A 21,879-nucleotide genomic window follows, 5' to 3' on the forward strand; every position below is an offset into this window, starting at 1 on the left:
CTGGAGGCTCCCAGAGGTGCGTTCCTTCCCCTGCCCGTGCTCCTTGCAGCTGCCTTGCAGTTTGCTGCTCTCCTGGGGGCAAGACCGGCTGCCTGGCGCTTGGTGATGGACGGCACCCGGTACGTACTCAGTTCCTTTTGGTGAAACCTTTTTGCAAAATTACATGGGCTATTCTCCTCCCTTCCCTGTCCTTTCTCTTCCAAAAATCCAGTTCAGGCGCATAGTTGGATTGTTGCATACCCACTGGGCCGGTGTGGATGATTGTACGTCTGCTCCCAATCTGCAGCAAACGGCTAAACCTTGAAGGAGTAAATGTGCTTCACTTCAGGCTCGCGGTGGCCTACGACAGCGTGTGTGATTATTCAGTGGCGTTCAGATGATGTACGGAAACTCTTTAAACTGACATATTTAAACTTGCGATGTGTATCTAAATGCAAAGCTCCGTCAGCTTTGGAGCTGCACAGGGACCTGTGACCTGGTCTACCCTGAAGTGTTGCTGCTGCCGCTGTGTTATTTAGCGGCCAGGAAAAAATAATCACTGGCTCTTCTGGAAGAAGCCTAGCTTATCTGCACAGGTGAACCAGGTATGAAGGGATAAAATTTCTCCTGTGTGGAGAACTAGTTTACAGCAGAAAGACTTCCTTTGCTAAATGAGCTGAGTATCTAGGGGGAGAATTTGTTGAAGGAATTTGCTTGTATAGCAGAGATAGGAAGTACAGGCAAGTACTGAGTGTTAAATAGATCCTGTGCACTTCTCACTTCAGACAAATACCAGAGCATTCTCCTATCTTTTTTGATATGAGAGAAAGAGTATGATAGCAGTGAAACAGAAAGCACGTGTTATCTGAGCCAGGATTTGATTCCTGAAGTTCTGCTTAGGGGGTCCATGGGTAAACTCCAAGAGGTGAAACAAAGTGCAATTTGATGCCAGAGAGAACAACTGGGGAGAGGAGGGAAAGAGCAAACTATTAAATAAGAGCTGGGAGAAAAGCCAGTCTCCAAAAATAAACATTGAAGATCAATTCCAGGTATTTCCTGGTATTGTCATCCCACTTCATCAACCACTTGGACTGTAACAAGCAGTTTCACAGTTAGCAGACTGACAGGTTTAGGGTTGTTTGTTGTTTGTTTTTTTAAAGAAAGAAAATCATCTGATAGATTGTTCGCAATGTCGTTTCTTACACAGAACTGGGTGGGATGTTGGTGATGAAATACCCCTGGGATAGAAAAAGCAGAGCTTGTTATTGTAAGAGGGAAGTAAGAGCAGAGCCAGCTTTGTTTCGGGGGAGTGAAAAATCTGTATTTTCTTCCCAGTTATGTGCCCAGGGCACCTCAGCAGTTCCTAAGGGGAGGAAGCAGATGCTTGTGCAATGTAGGTGTGAGCAAACAGAGCAGTTGTGCCTTACTAGTACTGTAGGTAGCCTTGGAATGGCTTTACAGATAATGTTTGCAAGTGAAGGCTTCACCTTTGAAAAGCTTGGAGGTGACTCTGAACATGTTTCTTCTTGCAAAGATTCTCCAAAAAGCCAGTCCAGGAGTTTACTGTACCGAAAGCCAGTGCGTGGATTGTAAGGAAATTGAAGCATATCCTGTTCCAAGGACTTGGCGTTGGCGGTCACACGCCATCTCCCTGCTGGAGTTTCATCCTGGATGGTGACTGTGAGAGGTGCGTCTCTGCAAACCGTACAGAAACACGCCTCAGCAGGCTGGAGTTGGCTCTGGCGGCCAGACGTGGCTCAGGGCTTTTACCTCACCCGCTTGGCCGTGGCCTTGCTGTGGCTGCCTGGCCCAGGAGAGGATGGTACGGCAGCTCTGCTTACGCAACGTGCGTTCTCTGCTGCTTGACTGAACTTGTCTATAAGTAACTTTTGTGTCAGTGGTATTGCTGCCTTTCAGCGAGGGAGATGCACAGGGCTCACGGGCATTCGTCAAAGATTCTCAAAGTGAGCAGCCTGGGCAGCTCTGTGGTTCAGACGCTGATGAGGAGACTGTCATCCTGCGTGTGCAGAAGGGGAACGCATGAAATAAGTAAGGCATCCTTTAGTCTGGGCTATTTCTGATTTGGGGTCCTTGGCTTTGCAGTTGCAACTGTATTTTTTTTTAGTTTTGTATAGTGAGGACAGTTTACTCTAGCAGGTTACTGCGTAGCACCGAGTTCTTTCTCTTGGGTTGTCTATGTGCAGTTTGGCTGTTTGGTCCTCTCTGGCAACAGTACTGGTAAGAATAACAGTGTTTGGCCTGGTTTTCACCGCACACAAAAAGTTATTCTACAGGCTTGAAACTATGCTGTAAATCAGGCGTTTAGGTTTGTGGTTGTTTTTTTTTCCCTAAAGCAACTAATTCTTTGAAAGCAAAGAGAAAGATATATTATTTGTCTTAAGCGGTAAACAAAAGTGCTTTACTTAGCAGAGCAGTGCAGAGGCTCTGCTGAGTTGCCCCAGCAAAGCACTGGTTTTGTCCCGCAGCGGAGGGTGCCACGCAGTCCGTGTGGGAGACAACACTGTCGAAAAACCCTTTTCATGTGTGCAAAACCAGCACAGACACACGAACGTGCAGGCTGTACTTGGTGAAAGGCTGCTTTGCCCACAAACCTTGAAGTACATGGGACAGAAGGCGTAAAAACAAACAAAGACGACCCTGACTAGCACTTTGGGGGGGAATTTTCAGCTGGAAGAATTACATGGGTGTGCAAAACTGGCTCTTTGGAGAGGCGGCCCCTCCAGCTCAGAGCAGAGGTGTGCTAGGGGAAGAGGGGTAGTTTGCATTGCTGTAGCCTCAATTGGACATGCTTGAGAGAGAAGCTGATGAATTCACAGCTGCCAGGCTAGGACCTATCATTTAAATTGTAATTTGCCCTTCAAATTTGGCAAGCTTCATTTGCCATTTGTTTGACAAATCTCTCTTTTGTGTTCTTCTTCTGCCTGCGTAAAACGGCAAGCGCTGGCGGAGAGAGCTACTTGCAGTAGATTCCTTTTCTTTGCTATATTTAGTGATCAAAACAAGTTCGTGATCTTTACAGGAATGCTGCCAAAGCAGATACGTTTAGCATGAGACATGCCCTTTCTCTTTTGGCTCCCAAATACAGATTGCATTTCACTTTCCTCCCCTTTCTTTACACCATCAATGGCTCTGTCTGCGGAGGTCTGTTGTGCAAACATTGCACTGCTGCTTCCAGTGATTTTGCTCAGTAAGAACGAGTCCCGGCTCTAGTGAAAACTCCTGTGTTTAGATTGCTGCTATCCCTACCTTTCCCTTTTCTTAATTTCCTGAAAGAGCTGATTACTGCTCTTCAGGAAGATCTTTCTGAACAAGAACAGCCTTATGATTTAATTGAGAAACTCTAGGCCTTTTATTGCCTAGGCGCGCTTCACTCAACAGAATAATCTGTTTGTTAGCCATCTGACTGTTTCCTTTATTTGGGGAAAAAGGGAATTAGGAAGGCAGTGGAAAGGAAACATTTGTATTCCTTCAAAGGCAGAATATGACTGGAAGCCTGATTCTCATTAATATAATTTCCTTAATACAAAGCAGGTGTAGTTATTATATGCTGCTATTTTAAATACCTTTTACACCATGTAAAGTTCCTGCAGTGTTAATTGAAAGCTGGCTGTGAGTCTCTATTAAAACACTAACCAAAGAATTTCAGTTGCAATCCAGGGGGAAGAAAGAAACATTAGTAAATAAAAGAAAGAACTTCTTGCCATGCTTCTTGCTTGTTTAAACCAGGCAGCATTGTCCAGTTTGTTCTGATCAGGCAGTCCCCTGCGTGAGAGTTAAAACTTGCTCCGCTTGCAGGCGATTCCCTCCCCCTTCCCTTCTCAATTGTAAAAACTGACTCTGGGCCAGGAAGCACTGAGGAAAGGGTATGACGAGCTGTGCTCAGCCCTTCGCTCTTGCGATGGGAACTGCATGCCTAAAGGTCAGAGGTCTGTCTGCTCCCCGCGGCACCCAGACTGCTGCGGCCACCCTGCACCCTTTCCCCTTGCCGAAAAGTGGCCAGGCAGAGCGTGGCTACTCAGTGCTGTGCCTGGCTACTGGCCTCACCTGAGCCCAGGTAGCCGGGGCAAGGGGGTCAGGTAGGGGCAGCTTTCATGTGAAAATAGACAAGGGCTTGTAGGAGTGAAATGACAGCAATTGTCATTTTGTTGCATGTTTTCCTAGTTAACCAAGTGGGTAGGAAGGAGTTGTGTTTGTGCACTGGGTGTACTTCCCAGGTACAGCACAGATCTTGAGCCAGCTTGTGTTTCTCATGTTTTTTTTACGATAACCCTTCCTCACAGCCCCGTTATCTGCGGGAAGCGGCCTTGGGGCTGCGGCACGGCTGGCGCGCCGGGCGGCAGGGAAGCCTGTGAACAACCCCTGCTTTGGAAAAGCTTTTCCATTCTGGCCACGCGGCAACACACCGTATAAACAACATGGCTTTTTGCACGTAATTGGAGGCTCCCGGGCATTGCACAGGTAGATTTGGGCTGGGATGTGCTTATGGGCTGTGTGTTCTGAGGATTGAATTGTCGCCCAGACCCTTGACTTTGATGGAGCCGTGAAGTCACCATCGTATTTTTGGCTTCCTGCATAGCAGTGTACCCTGGGGTGATCGAGGGGCACGGCATCAGCTTTCTGAGCCTCCAGGCATTCGTCACTCTCCCCCCTTTTTACATTAACAACCGTGATTTTGAGTTCTGAGCAGTTACTGTTTTTATTAACGATGTGGGAAAACTTGGAAACCAGTTGAAAACTGAATGTTTTCTCTAACTTTAGTAAGTATGCTTTGACACTGCATTTCCACTTGGGAATAGATAAATGTGAGATAGGCTCTTATTCTGAGGGCAAGCAAATGCATCATGCACCTCCACAGGTCGCCTTTTGTGAATGTGTGAACAAGGCTTAGCTCAGTTAATAAAAGCATTTTTGTGTGTGTGTTAACAACAGCATGGAGTTAGTGCAGTTTTCAAACTGTGTAATTGTACCAGAATGACTGATATATTACCACCCCCCAAAAAAAGAAAAGGTCAAGAAAGACACTTTCCTAACCACATTTTTAAATTGATTAACACAATGAGAAGATCCATTGTGCTTCTGTAAGAAGAAGTATTATTGATGTGTAAATCAAAGACAAACCAGCCACATTTGCTGGCCTTAAAAAGTGGTGTGGTTTTTGTATACTCTTATGCTTGTCCTGGCTTGTTTTCAAAAATTATAAATAGATCACTGGGAAGTCCCTGGAAAACAAAAATGTACTGCTGCTGGTTGTCATAAATAAACTAATAAGAGATGTCTTGGTCTTGCAGCTCTTATTCTTTGGAGGAGACCTTACTTGTGCATATAGTTTCAGTGTGTCAGTTCACATGAGGCAAGACTATTTCTGTGGCAATGGGGTGTAGCTTTGTGTCCATCTCTGTTTCTCTTGCAGATCTAATGCTCTCTGCGCTTGGTTCCTTCTGAGCAGGGCTGTTCAGCCTTTTCCAAGCTTTTCCCCTTTCGATTCCTTCATCTCCAGCTACTGATAGCTTAGGAAGACCCAAGGCCAGACTTGTTTCAGCATTATCCCAGACAGTGCAGAGTCTCTCTAATGCCGCATGCTCTAATACCACTTATTAAAAGACTGTCTGATACCCATCTGACTGCTGTAGGGTATTATGTAGGATCAGAAGGCTATAGCCTCTTTTCCCTATCACCTTCAAAGTCATGGAAACCTAATGGAAGCCCTTTTCTTCTTCCAGGACAGTGCAGAGAATGTGCCATTATTGCTTACTGGATGATGACAAATATTTTTCTTCTGCCAGACAGAAGTTGTCAGATCCTCAGGTGGGGAAGTCAAGGTAGATCTGTCAATGGTGCTGTCCTGATTTTTGCTGCCTGAGGATCTGGCTTTGAAGGGAAGGGGGGGATCAGTGTGTTTGCTGTGTGATCCCATTCCAGCCATGGCCATGTGTACAATCTGAGATAATTCACAAGAGCAATACTGGCAAGCATTTTAAATGTGAACTTCAGTCTGGAGTAGGACCTTAAGAAAAGAGAGTGTTTTAGTGCAAAGATCTTGGAAAATACATGCTTTAAACAGACCTTCTTCCACACCCCCGACACTGGGTGAAAAAATGGTGAAACTCTTCTAAATGAAGTGTTGAGGAGAAAGCATGACCATCAAACTTTAGTGCTGCACGAACTTTTCTGACTTAACAGAGGTGGGAGTACATCAGAAGTGAGGGGGGGGGAATACTGTAAAACAGCAAAACCCCAAACAACTTGATGTGTAAGGGATTTTCTGTGATAATTCTTTAGGTCATATTATCATGATTTGGATCCCAATAATTTGCCTGTAGGGAGGCTGCGACAGACTTACAGAAAAATAGTTTACCAAAAGAAGGCAGCTCAGCAGCACTTTTCAGGGCTCAAGACTTGTACTTCTTAATGTTACTACTTCTTTCTGAATGTAAAATAAACTGAGATCTTTGTTAATAACCAAAAAGGAAAAGGGTCTTCAGTCGGTCTGCATTGTGGAGTTCTATTTCCTTTGGACTAGTTCACCAAAGATAAAAATCTGCTGTTTGTGTTCATGACGTTGGCTCAACTGAATACATGAGTAATAATAATCTGTTGCTAGGAACAGAATTCAGTTTACATGTAGAGGCCTCTATGGAGGGAAAGTCTTTTGAGTCCCTGAGTGGGTCATAAATAATCAGTGGCACTTCAAAGGAGGAAAAGTAAAAACAAGCGGTTGGAGATGCCATGCAAAGATGTCTGTAATTCTTATTGCAACACCAGTGGAAAGCATGTAGCCAACATAATTGGGAAAATATGGGGCATGTGTCTACAAAGACAAAACCAACGAAGCAGGGATTTACTACCAGTGGGTTATAATATTCAGCTACCTCTATCTGGGCTTGTTTGCAAGGTATCTGCTTCTTTCAGCTTTAAGGAGTGCGCATCTGAGCTAATTTCGTGCCATATGATTTTTCAAGATTGGCTTATGGGGAGGGTCTGAGGGTACATCTGCAGCGGGCTGCAGTATGGGGAAGGGGTATGCAGGAGTTAGCTGTAAACTTTGAGGCTGCAAACAGGCTTACCTGGAACAGTATGGAAATCACACCAACTAGTTTACCTTGCTTCCTAATTAGTGTGCACAGCTGTTTTGTAGAAGTAACCCTAAATTTTTTTCATATGATGAAATCTTACCATGGTTGGTACTTGGAACAGCTGAAAGACAAGGTTTGCAAACCACCTTGATCCAAACTGTAATGTTAAGGCTATGAAATCCTTGCTAATGAATCCTCCAAATCCATCTGAAACTTCTTTTCCCCTTTCTTCTGAGACAAGAATGTCCCTATAAAGACCCTGCTTAAGAAGAGCTTCTCTTAGGTCTCATTGGGACTTAAGCCTCACTGGAGACATGGTATTTAAATCAGTGTTGTCTATTCTCATGATAAAATCTCTGGAATGATTATTTTCAGGTTAGTTCCTTGAGATTTCTAGTCCGCTGCCTGCTCTTAGGTTTTTCTCTGTCAGTGTGCATATGTCTGTGTGTTAATACCCAGTACATTTTTTAATTTGTTGGCTCATTTCAGCTGAATTTGGGAAAGGAAGAGAGATTCCAAGGAAGTTGAGTTGAAATTACATGATATGACTGTGCTGATCTAATGTCTGCCCGTGTTTTTAGGTGCCCATTGTGAGAACAACTGGAGAGGGAAGGGAAGAAGTACTCTACCAATACCCACTAGAGAAAAGCCTGGGTTTGAGTCTTAGGAGTGGCCTTATCACAGGAAAAGCTTTTGTTGATGGTTGAACTGTTTGAGCTGCAGGTTGAGCCCAGGTGGTCAAGCTTTTACTCCTTTGGAGAACACCAGTGGAAAGCTTTTCTCTTGAGGACATTCATAACGCACCTTTCTCGGGTGACTCCTCCCATGCTGAAGAAAAGATGAGCTCACACAACAGCTCTGGTGCAATTCACATTAGTTAATCAACAGGAAACAAATCCATTGGGAACAAGGTCCCAGTGTTCCTGGAACTCTCTCTTTGGCTCTGTGATACTTCACAGGTTATTTCACAGGTTATCCCAAGGTGTAAGCAGTTAAATGTTTTCCTGTATTAATGCCAGATTCTCCAGAAAGAGGGAAAGACAAGGTCATCTTCTTCACCTTTGGTTTTATCCCCATGGAAAAGGCATGGTGTCATTTGAAAGCATTTCATTTATTTTCAACACTATGGCTATATATTTCTTGGTTGTCCAGCATTTCATGGAAATGAAGGATTTGGTTTAGCTCTGCAGGTTCATTGAATTGTTATGAAACAAAATAAGCTACTTAAATATGAAGTAGAAAAGATGATTGTTTCTAATGCCTATGTAAAGCATTGCTAAGCAATCTCACCAATAGCTTGATGGTTTTAGGCTTTTCAGAGGTTGATAAGATATAGTTACACTTAATATGCTTTATTTGAATGAAATTGGGGGGGAGGGCAAAGGGTATTGTCCCTGTATAAATACTAGCATATTGTCCCTGTATAAATCCTTGTCACACAATCTGTACCTTGTACCTTTTAAAGAATACTAATCCTCGCAGGTATGTCCTCCAAGAGTGTGTGCCTATCTCCCTTTCAGAGCAGCTGTGGAGTCTTATGTTGGGGCAGGGCAGAAATCAGAGGCAGGGCAAAATGCATGTGCTGTGTTGGATGGTGAACAGAGGGTTTCAAGAATGTGAAAGCTTTAGCATAAACTTACCTTGTATTAGCTGCACTTTTTTATAACCTGCACTGTGGATTTGTTGAGTGGATTTCTGCGTTTAGAAAAAAAATATTTTAAAAAAATCCCATCCTTTTGGGAAGGAGGCCTTAATTTGACCTTAAAATAGGAGCATATGCTTTTTTTCATTTATACCTGTTCTAGGATCATGTGCCATAATTTGAATTAATTAATAAATTAAGCAACTTAATTACAAATTAATTAATACTTTAGAGCTTAACATACTTCCTGCTTTAAAGTCCTGAAACTTTTATTAACTTCAATGACTGAACTGCGATTGGGGTTCCGTCGCATGAAGTGCAGTACCAGCACACAGCAGGAGACACTATGTACTGTGTGGTTGCTATAGCTGGCAAGGGATGGGGACAGAGGAGGAACAGTCACAGAAAGGCTGAAAATGCATTTTGTTTTGTTTATGAAACTTCCATTAAAGCTGTACATAGCTCTTGCATATTTTGCTGCTGTTATAGAGGAATTTTAATGCCAAATCATGTTCCCTTTCTCTGGACTATGCTCCCAATGACTTTGGTTAGCATCATGCAAACTAGGTGAACATGACTTGGCTCCGCCTGTGTCACCATCTCAAATCTGGATGTGTTGAAGTCAAACAGATGTGTATGTTTTCACTGTTTGGGGATTTTGTGCTGCTTTTGTGCCTTTAAAAGAAAATCCTTAAACAGCGTTTAGATTAAAATAAAATGAAAAAAAATGAGAATAAACTTGTGGTAATGAGAAAAAGAGCATGCATTGCCACTGATATTGAGTGCATGCCCCAGAACCACAGGAATGTAAATACATACATAGTTTTGGGGATGTCTTGCTTGTAGGTTATGCTGATGTGGCAATGGTGGGTGTCTATGTGTGTGCTTCTAGTCCTATCCATCTTCCTTTACATGGACACCCAATTTGAATTATAACCTTAGGTCCAAATTCAGGGAGGCTCATTGATTTCACCTGGGGATTCATTGTTGCCTAGTATTTACTATTTCTTAAATATCTCTGAAGGTCTTCAGTTGGCCACTGGAAAATTCAGGGTGGAGGGAATGCAGCTAACTCTCCCTCTGTCCTGGGAGCAAAAAGCAACAGATCTGATGATGTGGTTTGGATTTTGCTTACATACCTTCCCATTTGGGTCTTGCTGCTTAGTAGCCTTCAAGGTGGTGGTCACAAAATCAAATTCAAGACATATAGATACCCAAAAGATATTAAGGCCACCTGACCTTTTGCATTTTTAGACTTCAGTTTTGTATTGCTTGATCTTGAGAGAAAAAGGAAGGAGTTTCCCAGGAAAGATTGCATCGCCTTGGGCATAGGCAGCACTGCTGGGAGAACTGGATTCTTGCTCAGCCCTTGCCTTCACTCAGTTCCTGTGAGATGCTAGCTCTGGCACTTAAACACCAATTTTTATCAGTGGTAGCTAGCTGTATGGTTATTTTTTGGTTGTCTGACTTGAGACTTGTACTTCTAGCTTAAGAACAGAGGGCTTCTGAGAGCTCTCCAGGGTTGGAAGTCCAAGTGTCCCTTTAATAAAGGCAATCACTCTATGTTGTCTGTTTCTGAACAATTCCAGTCCTGAAACCATGTAAAGCCTTTGTGCCAGTTGCCTGTATTGGGAGGCTTTGTTAGGACCCAATATTTAGAAATCTTCTTCTGATGTCCATCCTAACCTCAAGGGGTGGCTTATTTATATCATCTTGTTCTTGTGCCTGTCAAAGATCAAATACTCCTTTTCCTCCTCTTTTTGCCAGGCTGAGCAGGCCAAACTCTTGTAAAACATTTTTTTCCTTTTCTCTGATAAGTCTCATCATCACCTGCCCCAGCCAGAACTCCCCTTTCTTGACTCTGGTGCCTTGACTTTTAGTTGTAAGTTGTTGGTGACTTGCAGAAATGCTGCATACTCAGTGCAGCAGGTGGAATCAGTGCTTTGGCCATATGAACTACTACCTATTTCTCTGGAAAACCGGAATCAAATTAGCAACTTTTTTACCCCTTTGTTCTCTCTCTGCCTTTGCTTGTCATCGGTAAAATGATGTTCCATGGCGGGGGGGACTGGACTAGATGATCTTGAAGTGTTCCTCCCAACCCAAACAGTTCTGTGATTCTAAAGCTGGGCAATAACCCCTGAGCTCACACAGATGCTGTAGATGTGAATTGATTGGTGTTTGTGAAGCGCTCAGATGCTGGGGTGATGAGTGCCATAGAAATCTTGTGAGGAACTTAATAATCCTGTCATCAGAGCAGCTCTTGGATAAAGCACAAGGACACACATTGTTCAGGGTGAGGAAAACAAAATATTGAATAGCTCCTCATTAAACCTGTGTTGTCCTTTCTGTGCAGTGAGAGAGAGAGGGAGGAAAAATAGCGTATAGTAGAATAAACAAAGGTTGCCTCGTGATTCATATGAACAAGGGACTGAATGTAAAAATTCCTCTGGCATTCTTTAATGATGTATTTCCTTACTCATGTATTCACACCCTTTATTTTGACGTACACTTGGTGGATGAGTTATTAATATGTGGTGTGTAAATCCTAGTACTTCTGATGAAAAGGGTGCAGATATTTAGGTAACAAAGCTTGTTTAAAGTAAGCCCATATTTAATTTTCAGCTTTATTTCTTTTTGACTTTGTTTAACTTTTAAGTTCTTGTTGAAATTGAGTCAATATCTTGGTATCCAGTTTTTCTTACAGTGGCAAATTGAACAATATAGCTACTGTAGTAACAGAAACAGTTTTACACTTTTAAGAAAGATATAGCATATCGTTTACTAAAGTTGCATTAGAGATAGGGGAGGTATTCAGGGAGAGGAAAATGGAGGAGTTGGAAAAAGGAAGTCCTTCATGGGGGTTGAGGAATAACAGAGGTACCAGACAGAGACAGCAGTTGTGATTATTCTCATCCGATAATCGCTGCTTTTTCATTTCACCGTAATCTTTGCAGATTCTGCTTTAATTGTTTCCATTCTGCAACAATTATCTGGACAGGAAGAGAGATCTGAAAAGTACAAAGATTTAAAAAAATGAGATTTGGCAGCAACAAATCTGCAGAAGGCACTGTAAGCCTTTGGTGCCCTGGCTTTCTCAAAGAAAGCAACTGGGTTTGAATTTTTCTAATCCTAGTGCTTTTATTTTCATGGCAAGACACACTGGGATCCATGTTTGTGTTGTGGAGTACTGCTGGCCACCATTAGAAAAGAGTCAAAGGACCAAAGTTTGGATTGATGCAGTAAGAACAGTTGCTTTATTCTGTATAAGCTAAGGAAACAGCCTACCAAGGGAAGAAAACCCAAAAGAAAACGCATGTCTCAGCGCCATACACTTAAGCATCATCAATTTTTATGTAAAACCGTACTGATTTTCTTCTTTTTTTTTTTTTTTTATAATTTCAGTTTGGAAATTGATTAAAGAATCTCCATAGAATTTAATATGGCATCAAAGCAGTCATCTCCCTCAACAGAGGAACAGGCTTCCTCCGAAATAGATGATCTGTATCTATCGCTGCAAGGTAAGTTACTGTAGTTTTCTGTGCCTTTTTAATGTAGATTTTTGGCAAAATCTGTGACTGTGTAAAAGTTGAAGGGAATTCTGAGAAACCTGTTAACACTAACATTATGATCAGTATAGTTAGTTCAAGTCCGTGCTTCTTTGCAGGTATTTCTGTGTTTCATGAGAGACGCTTCAGCAGTGAGATGAAAGATAACAGCTCTCATGGTACTTTCTTATGGGATTTTCAGATCTGTTGCCTTCCTTGGTACAGATATGCTCACTGGTTCTTATGTTTAGTTACTCAGAATACATGTTACTGTAAACTGTTTTCAAGGGAACTGCCAGCATGAAAACAGTTATGCCATTTCATTATTTTCCTTGTTTTCAATTTGCTGACAATTAGGTGGTTGCATTAAGCTGTCTTAATGAGGCTATTAACTACAGTACTATTTTATTTTATTTTATTTTATTTGTTTTTCTATTCTTACTGCTATATCCCCTGCAAGTCTAGAAGGATAGCTTGTGGCCAAAACAAGTAGAAAATTTTTGTGGCTTCTGAGTAAATTTCTTACAGGTCAGAGTCTTTCATCCTTACTTGCAATGAGTAAGCTTCCTTGTTAAGGAAGCACTCACTGGTTGATTTTTAATTGTTCCAATTTAACTGCAGCTACCTGGACAGTTAAGTGATAATGAGTGCATCAGAGCTGGCCTCTCAGACAGGCTTTCTGGGTTTTCTTTAATCACATGTTGAATTTCCTTCTATAAGAATTTCCTGGGAAGGCTGATTTTCCTCTGAACGTGTTCCCCAAAACATTCATGGAGGCTATCAAGGAGGCTAGTCCAGGCAGCAGGACTAGCACTGCTGAAAAGCCTGTCTTTGATGTGTTTAGAGCCTGGTTATTCTAGGATGGATGGGCCAAGTCATGTTTCCACAGAGCTATTTCCTTTTAGCTCACTTGCAATGAAATTACTATGGTGCTTAGTTGAGAGAAAATATGTTTAAAACAGATGGTGCAAAAGAATATTCTGCCAAGTCACTTTTGTGATCTGTATTTGCACTAATATTGTCATTGAAGCCATGTGTTTTGGTGAGCGAGTGTTAACAGTGGTCTAAAGCCAAACTTCTTTAATGGTAAATCTTCTTCCGTTTTGCTTCAGTATTTCGTTTTCAGGAGAGCAAGCAAAAACTCCTAGCAGACAGGGGCTAGTCTGACTGTTGCACCAAGCACAACAGCTTGTCAGACACACATTTGTTGTGCCAGTCAAATGCAGCCTTCGGTAGACTGAGATGGCTGTTGTCATGAAACGGATTTGAAAAACACTCTCCAGCTTTAAGGCAGACGGTGCTGAATTAAAGTTACATGCAATTTTAGAATAGGGTTTTGTTTTGAAATAATATTCATGCTATTTTCTGAAAAGTCAGATTGGTGTTTATGTGTTGAATAACAGTAAGGGGTTTTGGTCAATATCTCAGTGAAAAAGCCCTGCTTATTAAAATTGAAATGACTAAATTACATTTCTTTGCTGTAATAATTTCAGCTCCTAGATTATGCTGAAATGAACACACTGCAAACCTGTGCCTGACTGTTGTAAAACATCCAGAGATGTCCCTTTAAAGTGACATAAGCAATTTTTATAATGATTAAAGATGCAACAAATGGTACAGCCCCGTTCTATGTATGGAGCTGCGATGCTGCAGCATCTGCTCTGGGTCAAACAAACAAATGGCAACACAGCTGCGATGAAGCACCAAAGAAAGACACATTCCCTGACATGACATATAGAAACCATTAGTAACTCTACCTGCAGAGCTGTGGTAGTAAAGGTCAGATAAGAATAATAGAGTCACTCAAGGAAACATTTTTTTCCATTAATAGGAATCTTGGGATGAGATTTGCAAAGCAACTAGAGGCTTTGGTTACTTTAGATCTTCAGGATCACCTGGAGAAGTTTTAGAGAAATCTTAGATTCAAGGAATAGCTGCTTATAAGAAAAGCAGCTTACTTTTTGGGTGACTAAAGGTGAATGTAAAACTGGTTGTGATCTGCTTTTCAAATTGTTAAGATACAGCTTCAAAGAGTACATCCAGTGTTGTACAATACACAGCATAACAGGAGATATGCATAAATATTTGGCACAGAAGACAAAAGTAGGGGTGAGATCTAGTCTGGATTGCTTATATTTTAATCTACATTTAAATTCTTTGTGATCCAATCCTCTGTTATTCCTGAAAGACATCCAGTGGTGCTGGAGCACTTGTCTAGTCTGGTTAATTAAGACAAGATCAATTTAATGTGCCAATTGGTTTCGTCATAAAACTTTGTGGGGTTATATGCCTAAAAAGATGTAACAAAATAGCTAGCTTTTTTTTTTTTCTTCCCCACCATGTGTAAAACCAAACACTCATTTTTGGTATGTTTGTGATTCAAGTCACAGTCCTCTGTGAGAAGGACAGCACTTTGCGAAAGAAACAGAAGGAAAGAGGGGAAGAAGAACCTCTTTTAAATAATTAGTGAAGACATTACTACTTAGTAACTCTAATTATTATAGAAATCCTATTAAATTAATTCCAGTGGCTTAATATTGTAAAAACTTGCTTTAGTGGAATTTCTGTTAGTGGGTTTTTAGGTAGAAGAGTGTTCAAGGATGAACATTCACTTTCCATAATAGTGTTCAGCCTAGAAGATGCAGTAAAGAAAGTAACTGGAAAATAGGTAAAAATGTAACTTTGTTCTCAGTGCGTCCATCTTGTCAGCTGAATAATTTAAGGAGATTTAATGAAGCTTGAGAAACATGAAGAAAATAGGTAAAGAAATGAAAGCAATATGGTTTCTAATTTTCTCATCTTCAGACATTTTCAAATGATGAAGCTAGTCACAAAATCATGAGGCTGAAATAAAAAGCTGCAAGAACATAAACCCTTATATATGTATCTTTTCAGATGTATATATTGGTCTTTAACCTTCTCCAGTTTTCAAGCTGGTCTCCACAAACAAAAGAGTAATAGCTACCCCCTCCCTCCCTGCCCAGAAAATTGAAATTGCATGATGTTGGGACTTGGGCTCCTTTTCTGTTCTTTTTTCCTTCCCTCTATCCTAGATGTTATAATAAAATTAAATCACAATAGCATCATTATCTGTGCCCTATCCTCCAGCACCTCTCTGCTTTCTTCCAGTTTTCTCATGCAGCACAACTTACAGTGGCTGCAAAGGTATTTTGTGTCCTTGCACAGCCACGTAAAACTGCAGGTGAAAAGCCTGGAGCCAGACCTGTTAAGGATATATCCTATGGGGAAATATTGAAGGGAAGGGTTTCTCCTTCCAGGCAGCCTGCAGACGTTTTGGTGAACAGAGAATGCTTGTCAGGGAGATGCTCTGTTGCAGCATGTGGACCATCTTTGAAACCTGAAGTCACTTTTGCTGGAGCTATGGAGGGAGCAGGCAGGAGCTCGGGGCTTGGCTGGCAATGAGCATGGGAGCAATAATGCGAGAACCCTGTCCTATGTCTCCTCCTGCCATAGCTTCCCTCCCAGCACTGTGTTACGGGCTGGCCCCGTAGAGGGGTCCAGCCTGGTGCTCGGCCTTTTACAAATGGAAGAGGTACAGTTGGGGTCCAAAATTGTTTTCAGCTACCTGAAATGAGGCACGTTCCCTCCTTTGGTAAGAGAAGGACTTCATGGCAATGTTTTGAGAACTGTTGGAGATACGACTAATCTTTGCTGATGAGCCTGAGTCCAGGCTTGCAGCAAGGAGAATGTGCAGCCACTTGAAGATGGGTGGCTACAGCAAAAACCGAACAGGGTTTGTGGCATTCTGGAGCAGTATTTTTTGCTTTCAGGATGTAAATCTGTTTGCCTGCGGGATGATCCAACCTCCACTTTCCCTCCCATGCACAAATCCTTCTACTTTCTTCCCGAGGACAGCAAACAGACCCTATGTGTGGTGTTTCCCACCAAACCTGTGCAGAACTCTGTTTTCCCTTTTCTTTCCATGCTTGCTGAGCTAATTGAGACACAAGAGAGTGTGTTTTAGCTCTCAGAGTTTGGGGCATGTACTTACTCTTTCACTGTTTAATTAACTGCAGGGGTCCTAATTTTTGGCTCTGCTTGTTAGTCCATGTGCATGTTACTGTTTATTACTCTAAGCCAAAGAATGATCATACAAGAACATGACCGCTAAATTAATTATGCTATATTCATGCAGTTATGTCTAAACCTTTATGAATTATTTCTCTTTGACTGAAGTTGAAAATACGGTGATATACATGGATAGATTTTGTTGTGCAGTTTGTAGTAGATTGCACTCATCTCTGAGTAAAGGAGGATATCTCTTTGAGACCTGCTTAATTCATCCAGAGGTCAGGTAGACTACTAATTCTTACCCAGCATTTTTTTTATTCTAGCTGTATGCCTCATCTGTTGGGGCAAGTATGTTATTACAGCTACACTTTTTTTTCTTTAACCAGAATGATCAAAAAGTGCATTAAATGTTTATTATAAATTTGCAGGTGTGACTTTTACAAATCGAAAAGCTCTGAGTGCAGCTCATAGGGGCTGCACTGGAATTTATGCCCTGTTTATGCTGCCTGCTGCCCGGGTGAGGAGCTGGTCAGCAGTTCCCCTAGCTGCATGGCTTCATGGCATGTGGCAGGGCTGATGGCATTGGAGAAGCAACCGACATATGAGACTGCCTAAAAAAAAAAATCAGTCATGGGTATTTTTGTCTGTTTTGCATGCCTAATGCAAAAAATAGATTGTATAGTTACATAAATGTGTTCCTTGCTAGATAAATTTCAATTTGTTAAAGGCACTATCAGCTGCATAACTGGTTAAAAACTGGCATTAAAATGCTTAAGCAGTGGATGGCTTCTGAGGCACCTGTATAGGGCACTGAAGGCTACTTATGTTCATATCTGTGCTTCACCGTGGATTTTCTTTAAAATGTTAGAAAACCCACTTAAGCCCTTATCTTTAAAAGTATGTAGATATCTAAATGATGTGACTTAGTACCTTTAAGTATTTAACCTGTAATCTCTGTCTATGCTCCCAAGTATTGCAGTGCCTCACTTCACGGGCTGTTGTGGCAGTAAAGACAGCGGTGTTTCAGAGCAGAGCTGCTCCAGGGTCCTGGCAATGAGAAGAACAAAAGCGTTTAAAGTGGCCAGGAGGGCAAAACTCAATGTGAACAGGCTTCCTGAGTTAGCAGCACTTTAAATTGGATAATTTGTTTCCAAAAGGTAAAGGAGGTTGAAAGCAATAACATAGAAAGGAAAGTTCCCACTTGCTGCACAGACATGGTGGTAGTTAATTAGTTAATATTTATATGATATTTGGATTTGAAAAGACTCATTCCTGCAGAAATATTTTCATCACCTTCATTGGGTGTTGGATAAACTTCTTAATCTTAACAAAAATACTGTGTTTGTTTTTAATTGCTTAACGCCATGTTACTGAACATAAATGCTGGAAATAACTCTTTTCCCTGCTTTCCTGTCTGCAGAAAATGAAACTCTGTGGCTGGGTGGAAGGGAAGGGACCCTATAAAGGGCTCGGGGTGAATTGCTCACCCTCTCCCTGGGTTGGCTGGTAGTTAACGGTTCTTCTGCTAGTTCCCATCATTTACAGCATGTACCTACTTGGTATTTTAGTTCATAGCAGGAGTGCTGTCTTGAAGGAGTTCTCCCAGTTATCCCTGCTGACCATGCTTTGGTTCATTTTGCTGAGCCATCAGGGAGTGTGGAAATGGTTATTTTGAATGAAACTGAAATAAATGTTTCAAAAAGGTACCATGGCTGTCTGTAAGCATTCAGGTTAGAGCTAGTCCAATACAACCTTTTTCCCCTACACACGTGGTGGGTATGCTACATCTTGAACACCAGCTTTTTTGATCTGCTGATCTGTTCCTGTGGGGCTGCACTGCCTGCTACTGTAGACATAGCCTCAGCTGACCTGAATGGTGAAAGGAAGATATAAAAATATCACACACAAGAGGTAATTCCTTCTGGTGAAACAGAGATGGGAAGATGACAGACAGGCTTACACTCACTAATTTCAAATAATTGTTTAAAAAAATATTTTTTAAAAAAGAAAAAAGCCACACAGTTGTAAGTCATCCACTGGCAGTGATGCACTGGTCCTTGTGATAGAAGAAAACCTCTTTGCTGTTTGGTGACATTGTTTGATGAGCATGGACAGATAGGGTACATCTGCTCTGCTGTGATTTGCTTCCCCCAGCTCCCTGACGAGGGAGGAGATGGTGCTTTCCTGTGAGCTGCCATCTCTGACCTTGGGAAGGGAGGCACGAAATGCAACAGAAGAGAGGAGATTAATTTTAAGTCTGGCTTTTCTGTATCACCGTTAAAGGAAGGCTGAGAGTAAAACCATGGCTGCTCCTGCCCTCCCCTACTTTTGCTCCTGGGAACGTTCAGCTCTGCTGTGCTCCCTGCCGTGTCCCCATGCTCCAGCCTGTAATGATTAGTCTGGATTGTAGGACTTGTTGGTAGCTCATTACTGGATAAAACAGTCATTGTCCAGCAGTGTGTATTGATTTTTAGCTAGCCTACGTGACACGCTGCTTTTACGTGTTATTCCTCCCTAAAGAGTTGTTCTGAAGATTAGCTTTAAAACATAGGGTGAAATGTGATTTGGGGTGTTTTCTGATTAACAGGTTCTTATTTTATTCTCTCAGATCCATTTTTTGGCTTGGTGAGTTTTGGCCCAAAGTAAAGAAAATGATCAGGTTTTTTCTGATAGCTTTTTTATTCTGGGTCAGTGACATTTTGAAAACTAGGGCAAGAGAAAACCAAGGTCACTTAGAGTCCTATAAAAAGGCCTGACAAAGAATCCATTCATCCTCATAAAAATAAAAATCCGTATTAATTAACCACGTGGTAGAGATAAGAATTTGAGAGCTTGATTAAATCATTAGCGCCTCTGAGCAGTAGAGTAGGGGGGGAGGTGGGAGGGAAAACACATTCGGCCTGAAAATTGAAATATGACTGCTTGCCATGGTGCCAGAAGCACATCTGTACTGAGCTGTGTGATGTGTGGCCTGAATGGAAGCAGAGTGACTGCCTCACTACAGTCTGGGGAGATATTGGCAGGCATGGAGTTTTGTTATGGATTCAATAACAAAATTCAGTGGAATTTTTTTTTTGGGGGGGCGGGTAGAAAAGTAAGCCACATTGCAGCTGAGGCTGCGGCTGCTTGGAAGGCAGCTGGGTGGGTTGCACTAGGCAACGGTTGTAGCTTGGGGAGGGTGTAAGGTGTGCTTAGGTGTGTGCAGTGAAATAACTGCCTTGTACTTTAGCCAAATGAGACATTTGCCTGAGAGCTGCCCACGTGAATCAACACTTGTAGTATCTGGCCCACATTGCATAATGCTTCTGCACGTTAATATGGAGAGATTCTACCAAAACAAGACCAAATGTCCTCATCCTAACCAACCTGTAACCAACCCCCAGAGCAAGTTCTCCAAATCAGTAGCAGTAGTGTGTGTTTGGCAAGAGCTGCAGCTGGAAGAGTCACTGGCGTCAGGCAGAGTAGTTAATATTTGCTTTCTGTCCCTTTTCAAGGGCCAGCAATACCAGCCTTGCCTACCTGATAAAATTGAGTGCAGCTACTCAATAATTGCTCGTTAGGTAATTGGAACGTCTCCCGCACGGGTATTCACCCAAAGGGTGTGGTTGGGTCCTGTGCTAACATGAAGCCAGTATCTCCATGCTATTTATGTCCTCCTTGTGAGAGTTGCGACATTGATTGTCTGTGTGGCATGTTTGCACTTATTTTCTGTTTTCCAGACAAAGCAGAATTTTGAGACTGCATTTTTGTCCCTGTCTTTAAGACTGCCCTTATCTTACTGTTCATCATGATCTCTGTGATATTTAAAAAGAGACATAAAACAATCCAGCAAGCAGGGGAAAGTGACTGTTTCGTGCTCCAGCAGGATCATAGTATTGCAGATTAGAGGAGGACTGTTGAAAGACTTGTTAGCTACAGCATGCAAAACAGCCCTCAACACACATAATGCCTGAATGTTTTTCTTGCCGCTCACCTGCCCACTGAAGCAGAAGGATGTCTGTGGGTTGGATGGTGGGGTTGGGAGCAGGAGGCTGCATTACCCTTAAGCGGCTTGCTCTGCTTCGCGAGCTGATGAAGCTCTGTTTGGCAAGCCCTTCAGGCCAGCTTGGGTGATGAAAAGCCACCCAGGACTGGGGCTTGTGTTTGCCAAATTCCCAGAGTGTAATAAAGTGTGGGACTTTTTCCGCTGAGTGGCATCTTCATTTTCATGTGCAGAGCAGTCAGGATTATTTTTTTTTTTTCCCCAAGGGCTCGATATTTTTGGTATCTTTCATCCTGCCCAGCCTACAACAACATACATACCTATTGCTGAGTAGTCTTGCGCTTGCCTTATGACGTCAAACTTGTCTTCACGTTAATCTCTTGTGCAAGAGTGTGCTTTCAGAGGTGGAGGAGATCGTACGCTCCTGCCCTATCTCCCAGATTTGTTTCTTCTTGCAAGCTGATGGCCTGGCCAGAGTCTCCCTCTGCCTCTCCCATGCGGTGGGAGGATTCACCCCGGCTGGGAGGTGGGCAGCCAGTGCCCCTGTAGCTGCCTTGCCCACCATCTTCCTCCAGGCCCGGGCCATGCGCGCTGCCCCACCACCCGCCGCTCCTCAGGGAGCTGCCCTGGGGCCGTGGTGCGGGACACCCACCATCTTCTGCTATCCTCCCGGCATCCCGCGGCCCGTCTGCCTCCCTGTACGCAGGAGCTCCGCACCTCTGTGTCGTCATGACCCAAAGAACTGTCCTCTGCTCCAGGCTGCCTGACGCAGCTTCTCCTGCCGCCTGGCACAGCGGGGAGAAGAGTTTGCCCTTTCCCTCCGCTTTGCACCTCTCCCGCCTCTCCGGCTTTGCTTCTCTGCTGCCTGCAATGAGAGGCGGGAGCATTGCAGGCCGGTCTCTGGGGCGGCTGCCCGTAGCCGCGCATGGAGGGGCCGGCGTCTGCCTCAGCCCTCAGAGGGAAGGGCTGGGAGAGCCGTGCAGCTGACGCAGGCCAAAGATGGTGGTTTGGGCAACCAAAACCTCAACTCTCCTAACTGTGTCATCTTGCCCTCCCTCAGGTAATAGCCTATTTGGCCTGCTTTGTAATGTCTGGGCTATTAAAAACCGGTGCAGCCTTTTGGGTCTTTATTCCAATGTGGAAGAAGTAGGGGGTGACCACCTGTCTGCGAGCTCCAGGCAGGCGCCTTGGTGGGGTGGTACTGCTTTTTGGCCTGTGTTTTGGGAAGTCAACCCCAGCACTTGCAGTCAAAGCTGATGTGGAAAGGGAGAGAAAAAGGAGTTTGTGTTCACGCCTGCTCCCACGAGCCGTTGGGATGGCTGCTAGTGGCAGCGCCTACGCGGTGGTGAGGCCTGAAAGGCCGTTATCTCAGGGGCCAACACCTCCTGCTGTTACCTCAGACCTGTATATAGACATCCAGCAGGGATGTATGGTTTGGTGGTGGTGTATCTTGGGAACGGGGTGGATTTTTGAGAGGGAGCATGGGCTGGGCAGTCCTGTGATCCACTGGCCGTGACGGGGCTGGGGAGCTGGTCTGGTCTGCCCCCGCTGCTCACGCTCTGCTTCACCTTTTGGGGGAACTAGACTTTTCTTCAATTCTGC

General features: G+C 43.1%; 1 protein-coding gene across 5 annotated transcripts in view; it reads left to right on the forward strand.

Annotated features, from left to right (window-relative positions):
* The window catches only part of SYNE2 (spectrin repeat containing nuclear envelope protein 2), a 197,464-nt gene that overhangs the window by 5,900 nt on the left and 169,685 nt on the right, over positions 1-21,879 (forward strand). For all 5 annotated transcript variants that reach the window (XM_075029637.1, XM_075029640.1, XM_075029638.1 and 2 more), the window contains exon 2: positions 12,121-12,236. In XM_075029637.1, coding sequence (XP_074885738.1) covers positions 12,158-12,236 — 79 coding nt within the window. In that variant the 5' untranslated portion in view covers positions 12,121-12,157. The remainder of the gene's footprint in view (positions 1-12,120; positions 12,237-21,879) is intronic.

The sequence above is a fragment of the Buteo buteo genome, chromosome 6 (assembly GCF_964188355.1).
Source record: "Buteo buteo chromosome 6, bButBut1.hap1.1, whole genome shotgun sequence".
Taxonomy (NCBI): Eukaryota; Metazoa; Chordata; class Aves; order Accipitriformes; family Accipitridae; genus Buteo; species Buteo buteo.